This window comes from Festucalex cinctus, chromosome 5 (assembly GCF_051991245.1).
Source record: "Festucalex cinctus isolate MCC-2025b chromosome 5, RoL_Fcin_1.0, whole genome shotgun sequence".
Classification (NCBI taxonomy): domain Eukaryota; kingdom Metazoa; phylum Chordata; class Actinopteri; order Syngnathiformes; family Syngnathidae; genus Festucalex; species Festucalex cinctus.
In genome coordinates, this window is record NC_135415.1 from 10,241,525 (window position 1) to 10,257,500 (window position 15,976).

The window sequence follows — 15,976 nt, forward strand, 5'->3', positions numbered from 1 at the left end:
CAAAAGAGTTTGGTTCTCGGAAACTTTGTGACGGTCAGGACATGTTTGTTTTTGTTTCCGGGGGAAATGTTAAGCAGACGAACGCACCGAAGGCGGAAGTGTCCGTTGCTTCTCCCCTTCATCAAAAATGATGATCTCCTCCATCAGCTTTTAAAAGGTAAGCAGGCCACAAAATGGAAATTCATCATCGAAGAGGCCATTTTTAAGAGCGTCTTTTATTTCTGTGCTTTGGTTATGATGCGAACACTTTTTATTTTCCTTACATTCCTTCCTAATGATGATAGGCTATAAGAAGATTAGATCTTAATTCAGTTTGGCCATTAAGTGTTTTCATTTCTGCTTCATTAATAAATACTAAATTAAACAAAAATATACATGTGAATAATTTTTGTAAAAAGAGTAAGACACCAAAAGAAAGTGAAAACAAAAGTATGATAATGAAAGTCAATTGTGAAAATAAAAATGAGGACCTCGCCTCGTGAGTCGTGAGATTAGATTGTGTATTATATACACAAGTGTATATATATAATATGTAATATAATAAATGAGATGATATACATATGGAAAACTGAACCTACCAACAGGAAAATGTCCGCTTGTGTGTTTTCAAAATGAGTCTTATTTCATGTGTGTGCATTTTCCTTATTTGAATTAATGTCCCTTTTTTTTCATTATTTGGATGGAAATGATGAATGTGATTTGTCAATTAATTGGTAACATATTTTAAAATTATATATTTTTAAAGATTTATATATTGTTTTAAAATTTGAATCTTTATATTAATAGTCATCTCAAATGATTAGATTATATGAAAACTGTAAAGTAAGTTTACATTGTATTAAAATTTAATGTAATCAATCTGTCAGTAAAGATGTAATCCAAAAGGATTTGAAAGTAATCAAGTAAAACAAAGTGTTTTTTTTGTTTTTGTTTGTTCCCCCCCCCAGTGTCAGCCGACTATGTCGGCCATTTCACGCTTCCTTGACGAGCTCCAGCTGGATGACTGCAACGACGAGCAGCCCCTCCCCTCTCTGTCCTTCCCGCCCATTGTGGCGCTTCTGCCCGAGTTGCGGCGCCGCCTGGTGGCCGACCCGGGCCTCCCGGCGGAGCGGGTGGGCCGGCTCTTCCGAGCGGCCGATCCCCATTGGCTTCTGGACTCTGGGCAGGAGGCGGCGGCAGAGGCGTACGTCTCGCTGGTCCGCGCTCTTATTGGTCGTGCTGCTCGTGTGCCGCGCGACGGCGCTGCCGTGGTTGCCGCCCTGCGAGACCTGCTGGCCAAACTGCAGGCGGCGGGGCCCGCCGACCGGCACGCCCGGGCCCTGACGCTGGCCGTGGCGCCGCATGTCTGCGTGTTCGCCATCACGCACGCACAGGTAAGCGGTGGGGTGGGAACCTCACCATACGATACAATATGTGATACAAGGCTCGCTCTAACGATTATCTCACGATACTGTGATGATCGATATTTTGGTCAGGTCATAAATCCACAATCATCTACGATCAGACTACTCAAGACATAAACTGATGTTTTTTCAATTAGAAAATCGTTTCTTTTTGTACCATCACCGAAACACTAGGGATAGCCGAACATCATGATACGATATGAAGGTCACCATACGATAACTATCACGATATTGTGGGGAGGTTGGCGATACAAAAAAAGGTCACAACAGTGTAAAAAAATGAGATCACACTAAATTAAAAACAAAAACAAAACAGCAACACAATATTGTGCTTTTGTACATGACAGCAATACATATAAACAATACGGATGTAACGATAACGGCAATATGGTGATATTGCGATATTAAAACTGCCACAATATATTGTTGTCGTCATCATGTCACAATATTAAAAGCAGCACATCTTTTAAAAAAGTAGGGTTGATTTGCATTTGTGCAGTTGTAGCACCCTCTAACATAACTCATAACACATAACATAACTCTTAACGACCTGCAGTTTTTTTTTGTTTTGTTTTTTTGTTTGTTTATTTTGTCTCCTCACTGTTTGTTCCTTGCCGCGACGGGTTGCTTTCACGCGTCCTGTGTCCTGGGCCACACGGCTCAGCCCTTAATAATAATAGTGACTGTCACTAATATATATTTTGGGGGGTTTTGTGTTGTTTGTGTGGTAAAGTAAAGCTTGGAAAACGAAAAAAAAAAAATCATGGCCATTGCAACCATGGAGCACCCAAATCACAACAAAATGTGACCCCCAGAAAACTAAAGCGGAAAAATGTGACAATATTACCGTATACCCCGGTGTAATGAGGAGATGGTGAAACGGTGTCAAAATCTTAATACCATCCAACCCTTGTCTTCACAATCAGTACTTTAGTGTATTTTTTTTTTTTAACTAATACAAACTTTCTGTCAACAAATTTGTGTCTTTCTTAAAGGCGCTGTCTGCCAGTTTCACTCTGGAAAAGGCACTTTTTAAATACAGGATGCACACACTTTAAAGGCATCGTTCGGCTTTTTTAACATGAATCTCAATTTCATCCTCACCTCCCGTGTGTGCGATCAGCACTGACTTACCCCTGACAGCGTTCGGTGACACCAGTTCTGGTCCGGCGTTGGACGAGAGGAAAATAGTCCAGCAAGCTGGCTGGGGTCTCGGAAATAAAGCGTTTTTCTTCTAAAAACTATTTGTTTTCAAAAGCGTGATACATTTCCATCACAATACTCTTTCCTGAATAAAGTCAGACGCCATTACCGCCAGCCTCTACTTTTCTGTTCGTTCATATCACTGCGCGGCGCCCTGTAGAGCACTAACCGACGCACTGCAGCCAGCTAGCTGATACTTCCGCCGAAAAGGCAAACAACTTCAGGCGGAAGGATCAGCTGGCAGCAGTGTGTCAATTCGCTGTCAACAGTGATACGAACGCACAGAAAAGTAGTGCCTGGCGGTAATGGCGTCTGACTTTATTCAGGAAAGAGTATTGTGATGGAAATGTATCACGCTTTTGAAAACAAACGTTTTGAAAACGTTTTATTTCCGAGACCCCAGCCAGCTTGCTGGACTATTTTCCTCTCGTCCAACGCCGGACCAGAACTGGTGTCACAGAACGCTGTCAGGGGTAAGTCAGTGCTGATCGCACACACGGGAGGTGAGGATCAAATTGAGATTCATGTTAAAAAATCTGAACGATCCCTTTAACTCCTTCTCAGTCTACTCCTCTAGGCTTAAGTTAATGTATGGTGGTGATTTTTTTAATTTACCCCCAACTTCCAGCCTATATTTTACTAGGGCTGGGTATTGCCGCCAACCTCACGATACGATACGATACGTATCACGATACAGGGGCCACGATACGATACGAATCGCGATACATATGTATCCCAAAATATAGGAAAATAGGTATACTGAGACACGTGCCATGTTAAGTTTATCAATAAATAAATGTTGACATTCTTCCTCTGCTTTCATTTTTCTTAGCAAGACACAGTGTCCAATCACCGGTGAGCTATTTTTGCATTAATTGAAGGCAATTAACTTCAAAGACGCTGCTGGTTTTTAGGTACAATGCAAGCCGCAAAGGCAAACGTGAACTGACGATTTAAAGTTAACGAGCAATATCGATTCTGACGCCTGCGTATCGATACGTGTATTGTGATGAGGCCTGCAACGATATATTGCCGTATCGATTTTTTGAGCACACCCCTATATTTTACCATTTTGTGTTTGTTTTGTCAACAACGGGACGTTTCTGGGTGATGTCTGTGGACAGACGGTTGTTTCCCCCTCCACCCAATCGCAGAGCGGGGGTTGGGAGTGGGCGTGGCTCGAGCGGCGGGGGGCGTGTAGGCAGACGGGTTGTTTGTTTACGAGTAGAGTGATTAGAGTGATCAGAGGCAGGGGGGCGGTGGGCAGAGGCAGGGGGTGTGAACGTTGAGCTCGTGTGGGTTGAGCCACGGGAGGCGCCCATTTTGATTTGTTTGTTTACAAACAAACGGTTCGTTTACTAACAGAAACTGTCAAACCTACTGACAGGCCCTTTAAGTCTTGCGTCTATTTCCTCACCATTATGAGGCGCTCCCCCTAGTGGCTCTCCAAGTAATTGCGCAATAAGTAATGAACAATGGAGCCATTATAGTGGCATGGCGAAATATTGTGATTCTTGCGTGGGCGTATTGGGAGACAGACAAGTATCACGATTTATCGCGATATTGATATACAGTATTGTCATGTGAATTTTTGGAATACGTTGAAGAATGTGTCAGGAAATGTGCAAGTCGTCACACATGAAGAAATTGCGAGAAATAAAACACGAATGACTTGTGACAATGACTTCGTCCAATCGAATGATGACTTCCAAAAACGTTTGCTTGCAGGCGGATGCGAGTACGAGTCCGATGTGGACGCCAGCGTACGGCGGTCTGCCGTCGCAGTTGCTGGCGGCGGGAGGCTGGCGAGACTCCACCCACATGCTGACGGGAGGCGGGCCCGAGGAGCAGCCAGGCATCCTGGAGGCGGTCCTGGACGTCCTGCGACCCGGACTCAGCAGGTGAGACACCCTCCAAAATCGAAATCGGAATTGAATTTCGATGAATTGCACGGCCCCGCCTTTCAGGGAGGCGTGGCAGCGGTGCGAGCAGGTGGACTCCGAGGCCTTCTTGTGGACGCTCCTGCAGGTGCGAGACGGACGGACGGACGGATGGAAGCGCGTCGTCGCAGCTGTCAGTTTGCGTCATGTGATGTGATGTGGGCGCAGGTGCGGCGCCCCTTCCTGGCCCCTCGGTTGTCCCGCCTCCTGGGCCCCGCCCTCCTCCTCTGCGACTGCCACGAGGCGCACAGGTGCATGCTGGGAATTCGATGCCTGCACCACATCGTCAACAACACGGTCAGCACGTGTGACGCAAATACGCATGACACGCAAACATGAAGGGTTATTATTAGGGTTTTGCAATTTTTTCATTTTGTTTCTTTTGATTTCGGTTTGAGGTTGTTTTTTTTTCATTTAATTAGTTTTGTGTGCAAAAAAAAAACAAAATTAAATAAATTTAGTTAGTTCTAATTAGTTTTCAGACTGTTTCTGTTTTTAGTAGTTTTAAGTTAATAAATGCTTAGTTTTAGTTAGGTTCAGTATTAGTCTTAGTTTGTTTTTAAAATGTCTTTTGTGTGCAACATTTAAAAAACTAAATTAAATAAAAAAATGGTTAGTTTAATTTGTTTTCAGGGTGGTTATCTATTTAGTAGTTTTAGTTATTTAATAAATGCTTAATTTTAGTTATTTCAGTATTAGTTTTAGTTTTTTTTTTTTATGTTGATTGTGTGCAACATTTAAAGAACAAATTTAAATCAATTAAATAAATTTAGTTAGTTTGAATTAGTTTTCAGCGTGGTTCGGTGAGTTTTTAGTAGTTTTAGATATTTCATAAATGCTTAGTTTCAGTATTCGTTTTAGTTAGTTTTGTTAAGTGTATTATGCACAATATTTAAAAAAAATAATTTAAATAAATTAAATAAATTTAGTTTTAATTAATTTCAGGGTGGTTTCAGTGTTTTTTTATTAGTTTGAGTTATTTGATAAATGCTTAATTTTACTTTAGTTTTAGTTAGTTTCAGTATTAGTTTTTTTTTAGTTTGTGTATTACTTGTGCGAAATATTAAAAAAAAAATTTTTTTTTAATAAATTAAGTTTTGCTGGTATGAATTACTTTTCAGGGTGGTTTCAGGTGAGTTTTTATTAGTTTGAGTTATTTAATAAATGCCTAGTTTTTGTTTAGTTTTAGTTAGTTTCAGTATTAGTTTAACAAAAATGTGTATGACTTGTGCACAATATTTCAAAAATAGCATGGGAGCGACGTTATGTGAAGGTGCTTTTCTATTGGCTGCTGCTTGATGACGTCACTTTCAAACATCGTTATTCCGGCGGTTAATATCAAAATAAATGTTCTTCAAATCACGTTTCAAATCATCCCCAAAGGCTCATGCATTCAATTAATTGCCAAAGAAGAAAACCAAGGACATTTTTGCGATCATTACTATATAGTTAGTTTTAGTTAGTTTTGTAAACATCAAATGTAGTTTCAGTTAGTTTTTTTTTTTTTTTTAAAAGCATTTTCCTTTTTATTTGATTTTATTAACAAAATTGTAGGCCGCCAGCGAGTTGCGTGCTTTGAGGCAGGCGGAGGTGATGTACGAGGCGCTCTTCAAACGTCTGCACGACTCCAACGCCGACGTCGTCCAGGTAACGCGCACGCGCATTGCCATGGCAACGCGCCTCAACTAACACGCCGGCCGTGGGTCGCAGCTGGCGTTGGCGTGCCTCTTGGACCTGCTGGCCGTCTTGGAGAGACCCCCCTCGGCGGAGGCCGCGCCCCCCTCGGGGGCGGCCCCCCGTCGCCACGACGACGTGCTGCGTCTGCTCCTCATCCGCATGGAGGGTGAACACAAGGTGGCACTCAGGAGAGTCTACGCGCAGGCGCTGCCCGCCTACCTGCAAAGGTGCGTGTGTTTGTGTGGGTGCATGAGTGTGTGTTTACACTATCACGACTTTGGAGACCAAAGCAAAGTGATGAGCGATCCAATCTCAACCAACAAATAAATAAATAAATAAACAAACAAATAAGTAAAAAAAAAAAAAAAAAAAAGCAAAGTGATGAGTAATCCCATCTAAGACAACAAATAAATAAATAAACAAATAATAATTTAAAAGAATAAAATGATGAGTGGTCCAATGTAACCCAACATATAAATAAATAAATAATTTTAAAAAAGCAAAGTGATGAGTAATCTAATCTAAACCACCAAATACATAAACAAATAAATAATAATTTAAAAAAGTGATGAGTGATCCAATGTAAGCCAACAAGTAAATACATAAATAAATAAACAATTATTTTAAAAAAGCAAAGTGATGAGTAATCTAATCTAAACCAACAAATAAATAAGTAAATAATAATTTAAAAAAAAGTGATTAATAATCCCATCTAAGACAACAAATAAATAAATAAATAATTAAAAAAAACAAAGTGATGAGTAATCTAAACCAACAAAAATAAATAAGAATAATTAAAAAGTGATGAGTAATCCAATCTAAACCAATAAATATCCATCCATTCATTTTCTTGACCTCTTATTCCTCACAAGGGTTGCGGGGGGTGCTGGAGCCTATCTCAGCTGGCTTTCGGCAGTAGGCACACAAGCTCTAAAGTGGGGTGAGGGGTCAAACGTGCGGGCCAGAACGGGCCCGTCAGGGTGTCAATCAAGTCACATGTGGCCTGTGAAGACGGAACAATTTTTTTTGTTTTGTTTTTTGTAAATGCCGATGAACTGTTGTTGCTCATTTTGTCCACTGGGTGGCGCACTCACGACGACGTTCCACTTTCACGCACACATTTTGCACTCTGTTTTCTTTCCAAATTTATGATTTCTCACATCGATAGCTGAAAGTGGCCCCTCAATTCAAATGAATAAAAATTCTTCCAAAAAATTTGACAAACATGCCATATCAAATTATTCTATAATAATCATAATAATATATGCAGCCAAAGTTGAGCTTGTTAACGATAGCAGCTCGGAAAGCCATCGACAGTGTCATTGTTTTTTGCCAATCGGTCACTGATGTCATTGATCACGTAGCAAACGATGACGACAACCGATCACCGATCCAATCTGGCCGATCAGGTTTACGTGTAATCGCGCGTGTATGAGAATGTACGTAATGTAAATATGTGTACCTTTTCCCGTGTTTGTGTGGAGGATGGGCGTGCGTGCGTGTCGCCACCTTGCCCGCCTGAGTCGCGTGGTCCCCGCCTACCTGGAGGTGAGCGACGCCCCCGACGAGCTGAGCAGGATGTCGGCGCTGGAAGCCCTGCAGCAGATGTTGACGGCGGCGTGGCCACGGTAATAGTCATCGTCTCCCATCTTCATTTCATTATTTCATGTCCACGTCACGCACATACATATAAATATGTTCGTCAAAGTTTGGCAGCATAATATTGTTTATATTAGGGGTGTAATGATACTGGCAATATCGTGATATTGTGATATGAAAAGTGCCATAATATATCATCGCTGTCATGTCACCATATTAAAAGCAGCACATCTGTTTTAAAAAGTCAGGTTGATTTCCATTTATGCAGTTGTATCGCCCTCTGGTGGCTAATTTTATACTGCAGTTTAATTTTCACAAGGCATGTTTTTACCCTTCTATCTTTAAATATGCTGTAATATGCTTGTGAACCAAATCAATATGTGGAGGAACTCAATGTGTGCCTCAATTTAAATATATATATATATGTGTATATATATATATATATATATATATATATATATATATTTTTTTTTTTTACAATATAGTGACCTCTTTGTATCGTCAACCTCTCCATAATATCGTGATAATTATCGTATAGTGATGTTTAGTTATCGTTACATCCCTAGTTTCAATGTGAGCTGTCAGTTGATTTTACATTTTTTTAACTGAACTTTATAAAGCGCTCTCAAAAAAACCATTGTCACATACAATGTTCTGTATATGGAATAAAAATTGGTTGCGCATTAAAGGTATCTTAAAACAAAATGAATTCGTCTATAAGTTGTAAATTTATAATAAAGTAATAACACAAGAAGTCGGTAAGTGATTAAGGAAATGAAATGTTAATCTCTAGTCCTGCGGGGTCAAAAGCCAAAGACGAGAAATGGCTGTATAAATGTGGCCTATCTTTTATTTTATTGATACAGTAATTGAGTTATTGGAAATTAAACAAAAGCACTCAACAGTACAAAGGAGTGTGTAGCATTGAGTCTGATTTGTGTTGTGGTAATCCTCTGCCACTAGGTGGCATTAGTGTTTCACGTTGGACGTTGGTGACGGGAAGAAAATGAGAATCAAATTGATTCACAAAGTTGTAATAAAAAAAAAAAAAAAAATATATATATATATATATATATATATATATATATATATATATATATATATATATATATACACACACACATATATTGGCTGGTTTCACGTTTCATCCTAAAAATTACAACAAATAATAATTTGATTGACTGTTGCCGAAATGCTGACATTGGTTGCAGGTTAGCGTGTAGCGTTAGCGTGTGGCTGGCGTGTCTGCTGCGCCTGCTGGTGGACATGTGGTCGGAGCCCCGCCCCCGCCCCGACGTCGCCCGCCGGCTGAGCCGCCAGGCCACTCGCTGCCTCGCCCTGCTGGACGCCACTGACCGCCACCGCCTGCAGGTGGTGCCGCCCCCGCATGAATCTGTGTTTCTTTGGGTGTTTCATTGTACACCACTTGTGAGTGCATGTACAATATAACTTCATAAATTATTATTATTTATAAATTATATTTAGAATAAAATTATTATAATAAAATAGTTTTATTCTTTGGGTGTTTAATTTCACACAACTTGTGAGTGCATGTAAGGCAAGGCAAGGCAAGTTTATTTGTATACACAAGGCAACTCAATGTGCTTTACACAAGGAAAGACAACACATAAGCATCAAGAAACAGTAGTTAACATTCAGAGGAAGAAAAATAAATGAAAATAGGTTACAAAATTTACTAAAAAGAACATACAATAACAATCTTAAAACATAATTCAACAAACTTTAAAACATTTAACATAAGGAAGTTTAAAATAATAAAAAACACTTAATTAAAGCTGTTTAAAAGTCCCTAATCAAAGGTATAAGAAAAAAAGTTAAAGTTAAAGTTAAAAAAAGTTTTTAACCTGGATTCAAAAGCATTTACACTCGGCGCTGACTTCACTTCTGTTGGTAGCCTATTCCATCTGTGTACAATATAACTACACAACACGTGTGTGCGTGTGTGTAAGTACACAAAATTGTGTGTTGATTGCTACCCAGGTGAGTGCATGTATCACCTGGTACTAAAAGTTATGCGTGTGTGTGTGTGTGTGTGCGTGCGTGCGTGCGTGTCAGCTTGCGCTGGAGCAGGTGGACGCGAGCTGCTGCGCCCCCGAAGTTGTGAGTTTCCTAGCAACAGTAACCATGGCGACCGAGAAGAGCCCATCCCATCGGACGTGAGCCATGACGATGGCGTGCGCTTCCTGCCGCCCTTTCAAAATAAGTTTGTCCTGTTGTTGGCAGCCAAAGGGCAAGTTTGCGTCGAGCGTCGGCCGCTTCCTTGTCTGTGTCGCCGCCGCCTTGACGTTTGGCCGCCGCCCGACCAACTCCCGAGTGACAACACTCAGCGCTGCACGGAAAAGCAGAAGAAAAATGGCGGCAAAAAGGTGATGCAAAGCCTCCAGAAAAAGTACACAAACATGTGGTTCAAATTGTTCCAACTCGAAACTGTTTAGCTCATCTGGAAGGACTTTTTTTTTTTTTTTTTTTCAAAATAAAATCCAATTGATTATTTTCCCCCTAATTTCCAGTTTATGACCGATTCACAACTTGAAACTCTTAGCCACCACTTTTTTCCCCCCCAAAGTTACCAAAATAAAAGCCAAAATTAGATTTCTCCATTTATTTATTTATTTTTTTTAATCTCTGTCATAATTTCCCGTTTTTGACCGATTCAAAGCAGCAATGTGTCTCCCACAAGATATACGATGCGATGATCACTGTGGGGAAAAAAAGTATATATATGTCTTAGCTTTTATATACATTTCGTGTTTACATATATTTAGTGGTATTTTCATTATTCCAAAACATTAAAACAAAGAGAACTAATTCCCACACCCAACCCTGCTTTCACCACTAAGACATATACAATTCCGAATACAAAGAATTCGCACTGCAAATTGATACAATTACGACAGTTGCATATAGGCCAGAAACAAATTGTATGAGCACAATAAAACAATACAAAACAGCCGTCAAGGGCTATACCTGTGTTGGATTGTCCAAAAAAAAAAAGAAAAGATTCCCAAACCTTCAAAAATTTCTGCTCCGATCCATGCACTGGATATTTTATCTTTTCCAAACGAAGGTTAGATAAGACCTCTCTGATCCAATGAGCCACAGAAGGGGGTAAAGGGTCTTTCCATTTTAAGAGGATGAGTCGGCGTGCTAACAAAGTGGTAAAGGCTATAACTTTTCGTCCACCCACTGGGAGTTGAGCTCCTCCAGATCAGGCCCCATGTGGTATGACACCAAATAAAGCAATTACAGGATCGAGAGGAATTTTGAGTCCTAACACTATGGATAATGCCTCAAATACACCCCTCCAGTAGCTCACAAGGCCAGAGCATGACCAAAACATATGGAGTAGCATCACAAGTTTTACATCTATCACATGTTGGGTCTATTTGTGGAAACATTTTTGACAGTTTGGATTTGGACAAGTGTGCCCGATGCACTACTTTAAATTGGATCAACGAATGACGTGCACACAAAGAATTCACATGTTTCAAAATTTCAACCCACAAGTCATCATCTATCTGCATCTGAAGATCAGTGCCCCACACATGTTGCAGGTTAGAATTTATAACAGAGAGACAATCCAATTGCTTAATCACAAAAGAGATAGCCTCCTTCTTCTTAATATCAAAATCAAAAATGCAGTCCAATATCCCTTTTGCCGGCTCATGTGGAAAATCAGAAACCTTCTCCTTTATATAATGCCTAACCTGTAAGTACCTCAAAAAGTTAGAGGCAGGCAAGGTGAATTTCCGTGCCAGTTGCTCAAAAGATGCAAATTATCCTGCAATATAAAGGTCGGCTAAAGTTTTAATTCCCTTTCTACACCAATTGGTAAATGCACTGTCATGCTTGGATGATTGGAATAGATGGTTATCTGCTATCGGACCAAAAAGTCCACCTTGTGATAATTTATGTTTTCTAATCTGCAAATAGATTTTAAGTGATTGCTTAACTACTAAGCTAGCATCTGGAATGGTAGATATCGTTATTGGCATGGGTGCAGCCAGAACGGCAGTGAGGTTTACCGGTTTACAAGAAAATCTTTCCATGCTAACCCATAAGGGACATTCCTCCCCAGAGCTGCAGTTCTTCCAAAACATCATACAATATAAATTTGCAGCCAATAGTACAAACGAAAGTTTGACAAAGCCAAGCCCCCATTTTGTGTAGTTTTTTGCAAAAAATTATTGCACAGACGAGGGGTTTTACCATTCCAGATGAACCAGGATAATGTACTGTCCAGTTTTTTAAAGAAACTACCTGGAATAAAAATGGGCAAACATTGAAATAGGTAAAGATATCTTGGGAGAATGGTCATTTTGATTGAATTGATTCTACCTATAATAGAAATTGGGAGAGATGACCAAGATTAGAGTTCCAGTTTAATCTGACTTAAAAGGCTTTCATAATTTTTATCAAACAGGTCAGAGAATTATTTGGTCATCTCTTGTAACTTTAAAAGGGACATGAATCTGTGTTAATACTGAAGTGGACATATTCAAAGGCATTAATTCACTTTTTTTGTAAGTTTAACTTGTAACCTGAAACCTCCCCAAATTGACGTAAAGTTGTAATTATATGAGGAATAGCAGACTCAGCGTCTGACACATAGAGTAGAAGGTCGTCTGCATGCAAAGACAATTTATGTACTGTATTGCCCCTGAGAATACCCGTGATAGCGCGATTAGATCGTATGGCAAGCGCCTCAGTAGCTAAGACAAATAGCAATGGACTAAGGGGACAACCTTGTCTTGTCCCGCGGGACAGATTAAAAGGTTCGGAGTAAATATTATTAGTCAGAACTACTGCAGAGGGACAGAAATAGGGCAACCGGATCAAGCAATGAAAGATGCCCCAAACCCAAATTAGACCAGGGCTTGAAAAAGAAAAGACCATTCGACCCTATCGAATGCCTTCTCTGCATCCATAGAGAGAAGGCACTCTGAGGTGGACTGGCTTGGAGAATACATTACATTTAACAGCCATCTGATGTTAAAGAAGAGTGGTCTTTGTTTCACAAATCCTGTTTGGTCTGGAGATATAATACAAGGTAAAATCTTTTCAAGACGAAGAGAGAGAATCTTTGTCAAAATTTTATAGTCCGAATTTAGTAATGAAATTGGCCGGTATGAGGCACAATCCAGCGGGTCCTTTCCTTTTTTTAACAGAAGTGTAATGCATGCTTGGTTGAGAGTAGAAGGGAACCGGCCAGATTCATAAGATTCGGCATAAATTTTAGTCAAGATCGGGGATAATTGTTGACTAAAGGCCTGGTAGAATTCATTAGTAAAGCCGTCCAAGCCTGGGGAGGTTTTAGTGTTTAATTGTTTAATGGCACAGCAGACTTCTTTTTGTGTTACCGGTTCGTCCAAAAAAGCAACCTGCTCTAAAGTAAGTGAGGAGAGAACCAAATCGCGGAAGAAGTCTTCAATCAGGCTCAAACTGGGGTCGCAAGCAGAGCCGAGATTCGCATAGAAGTCCCTAAACGCGTTATTTATACCTAGTTGATCAGTAAGAGTTGTCCCATCTTGCAATCGAACCCCATTAATATACTGTTCAGCCCGAGCTCCTCTTAGCTGTCTGCCTCACATTTCTCCCAACTTCTCCCCATGTTAATACACCATGCTTCTAGTCTTCGTTAACACATTTTCAACATAATAAGATGTAACTAAATCATATTCAGTCTTAGGTTTAAGACATTGTTTTTCCAAATCTGGAGATAGATTCTGAGCATTCAGTGTCAATCTGTGATATTTGTTTATCTAGTTTCTCTTGTTGTTCCATTGATTTTCCTTTTGTAGGCTACATAAGATATTATTTGTCCTCTGAGAAAGGCTGTCAACGCTTCCCAAACCGTCGAAATTGATACCTCTGGGGTTATATTAATCTCTAAAAAGTTAATTATTTCAGTTTTAATAAATCCCCCCAAAATTTCATCCGATAGTAACAAAGAGTTAAACCTCCAAAGTTTTTTACTACGCTTGCCTTCAGGAATTCTCAGGGTCAAAACTGGAGGTGCGTGATCAGAGATCAAAATTGTTTTGTATTCACAAACCTGCACATATTGGGTAAGATTACAGTCAACAAAAAAAAAAATCTATCCGGCTATATGAATGGTGAACATGTGAAAAGAAAGAATATTCTTTATCTCGAGGGTGCAAAAATCACCAAACATCTACAACTCCAAATTCAGAAAGGAATTTTTTGCAAGCAGGAGGCCGACTTTGACTGTATGCCGCTCACCCTTGTGGAGGATCTGTCCATGACGGGATCCATGCAGAAGTTAATATCTCCCTCCAAAATGAGCAGGTGTGAGTCTAGGTCAGGGATTAGTTTAAGGACGCGTTGGAAAAATGAACCATCGTCAAAGTTGGGTGCATAAATGTTAACAAGTGCAACTTTCAAGCCACATAGAGAACCAGTAACTATCAAATAACGCCCATAGGTGTCAGCCAAAGAATTGGAGCAAACAAAGTGTGTGTCCTTGCTAATAATTATGGCTACACCCCTCGCCTTTGCTTGAAAAGTGGAATGAAAATACTGACCTCCCCAACCAATTCTCAGTCGTAGGTGATCTGAGCAATTAAGTGGGGTCTCTTGGAGGAACGCTATATTGACCTTTAATTGCTTAAGATGTGACATAACTTTTTTGCGCTTAACTGGGTGATTCAAGCCCTTGACATTCCAGCTGATCACATTAAGTGTACTCATAGAGAGATAAGTATAGTGGTACTTTCAGTGCAGGATTAATGTAAAAACAGTAAATGGAGTTCAACAAAAAACAATGATTCAAACGCATTGGTGACAGCGTAACAAAACCCCAAAAAAAACCTCCCACCCCCAACGCTGAAACTAGCTGTTAAAAGAGCAAACAGCACACCTAACCTAACTAACATTAGTCTTCCGGATACAAACAGTAACCTACTCTCCCTCAAGAACCCACGTCCCACATTGTCAACAAACAGGGTATTAAAAAAAAGAAAAAATTGACCCCTCAAAATCGAATCACACTTATATATGCCTTTTAAGAAAAATAAATATATGTATAAAACAAGCTTAATGAAACCGAAAACTAGAATACTAAACAAAATGTTCTTCTCCACACATAGGAGATGCTTACAGGTTATTGCCAGGTGTGAGCTCTGGAAAAGAGATACCTTTGCTGGCCTGCAGCTATATACTAACCTGGCCAGTTGAAAAAATTAAAATAAAAAGAAGTTTAAAAAAGAAACAAAACAAAAAAAAACATTTAAGTCCAAACTGAAACATTAGGAAAGGTTATTAGCGGCTTCAACATATTTATCTGCCTCCGAGACAGAGCCAAACCACGTACGAGTACCGTTCGCTTGAGTAATGCGGAGACGTGCAGGAAATAGCAGTGCCGGCTTCAGTTCCATGATATACAGAGACGACATGTGACTGTATCCATGATATACAAAGACGACATGTGACTGTATTCCCTCCGCTGGTTTGACGACCTCCGGGGAATAGTCCTCGTACAGTCTAAAAGTGTGTCCCTCGTAGTCTAGTTGTTTTTTACTTCGCGCCTCTCGAATCGTTCTCTCTTTATCCTGGAAGTGGTGGAAGCAAAGAATGACATGCCGCGGCCTACCTCCCGACACCGGTCTGGGGCCCGGGCCGCGGTGAGCGCGGTCCAGTTCGGAGGGTGACGGGAACACATTTTGACCGAACACCTTTTGGAGTAGCTGGGCAAAGAAGACGCTGGGTTGTGCCCCCTCGAGGCCTTCATCCAAACCAATGATTCTCACATTGCATCGCCTGCTCCGGGACTGTAGGTCCACAACTTTAGCACGCAGCTTTTCGTTAGCATCATGGAGATTAGCACAAGTAAGGCAAGGCAAGGCAAGTTTATTTGTATAGCACATTTCATACACAAGGCAACTCAATGTGCTTTACACAAGGAAAGACAACACATAAGCATCAAGAAACAGTAGTTAACATTCAGAGGAAGAAAAATAAATGACAAAATTTACTAAAAATAACATACAATAACAATCTTAAAACATTATTCAACGAACTTTAAAACATTTAAGATAAGGAAGTTTAAAATAATAATAATAATAAAAAAAAGAAAAAGAAAAAACAAACAAACACTTAATTAAAGCTGTTTAA

At 40.1% G+C, this 15,976-nt stretch overlaps 2 protein-coding genes across 9 annotated transcripts in view; one reads left to right on the top strand and one right to left on the bottom strand.

The window, feature by feature from the left end:
* The first annotated feature begins 7 nt into the window (after window positions 1-7).
* tti2 (TELO2 interacting protein 2) lies at window positions 8-10,435 on the top strand. 2 transcript variants are annotated; one of them, XM_077520856.1, is made up of 11 exons: window positions 8-157; window positions 948-1,373; window positions 4,335-4,507; window positions 4,574-4,634; window positions 4,715-4,843; window positions 6,101-6,193; window positions 6,257-6,450; window positions 7,708-7,851; window positions 9,034-9,193; window positions 9,899-9,943; window positions 10,067-10,435. In XM_077520856.1, exons 2-11 carry the CDS (start codon window positions 960-962, stop codon window positions 10,211-10,213), a joined length of 1,560 nt encoding a protein of 519 aa, XP_077376982.1. In that variant the 5' UTR covers window positions 8-157; window positions 948-959; the 3' UTR covers window positions 10,214-10,435. The 2 variants fall into 2 exon arrangements, with proteins under 2 accessions (XP_077376982.1, XP_077376983.1); XM_077520857.1 differs by having other exon boundaries at window positions 9,899-10,219.
* A 5,263-nt stretch (window positions 10,436-15,698) lies between these two features.
* The window catches only part of LOC144018570 (uncharacterized), a 9,519-nt gene continuing 9,241 nt past the window's right edge, over window positions 15,699-15,976 (bottom strand). For all 7 annotated transcript variants that reach the window (XM_077520868.1, XM_077520865.1, XM_077520867.1 and 4 more), the window contains one exon: window positions 15,699-15,976. This exon is cut by the window's right edge and continues 1,327 nt beyond it. The gene's annotated coding sequence lies outside the window, so the exon portion shown is untranslated.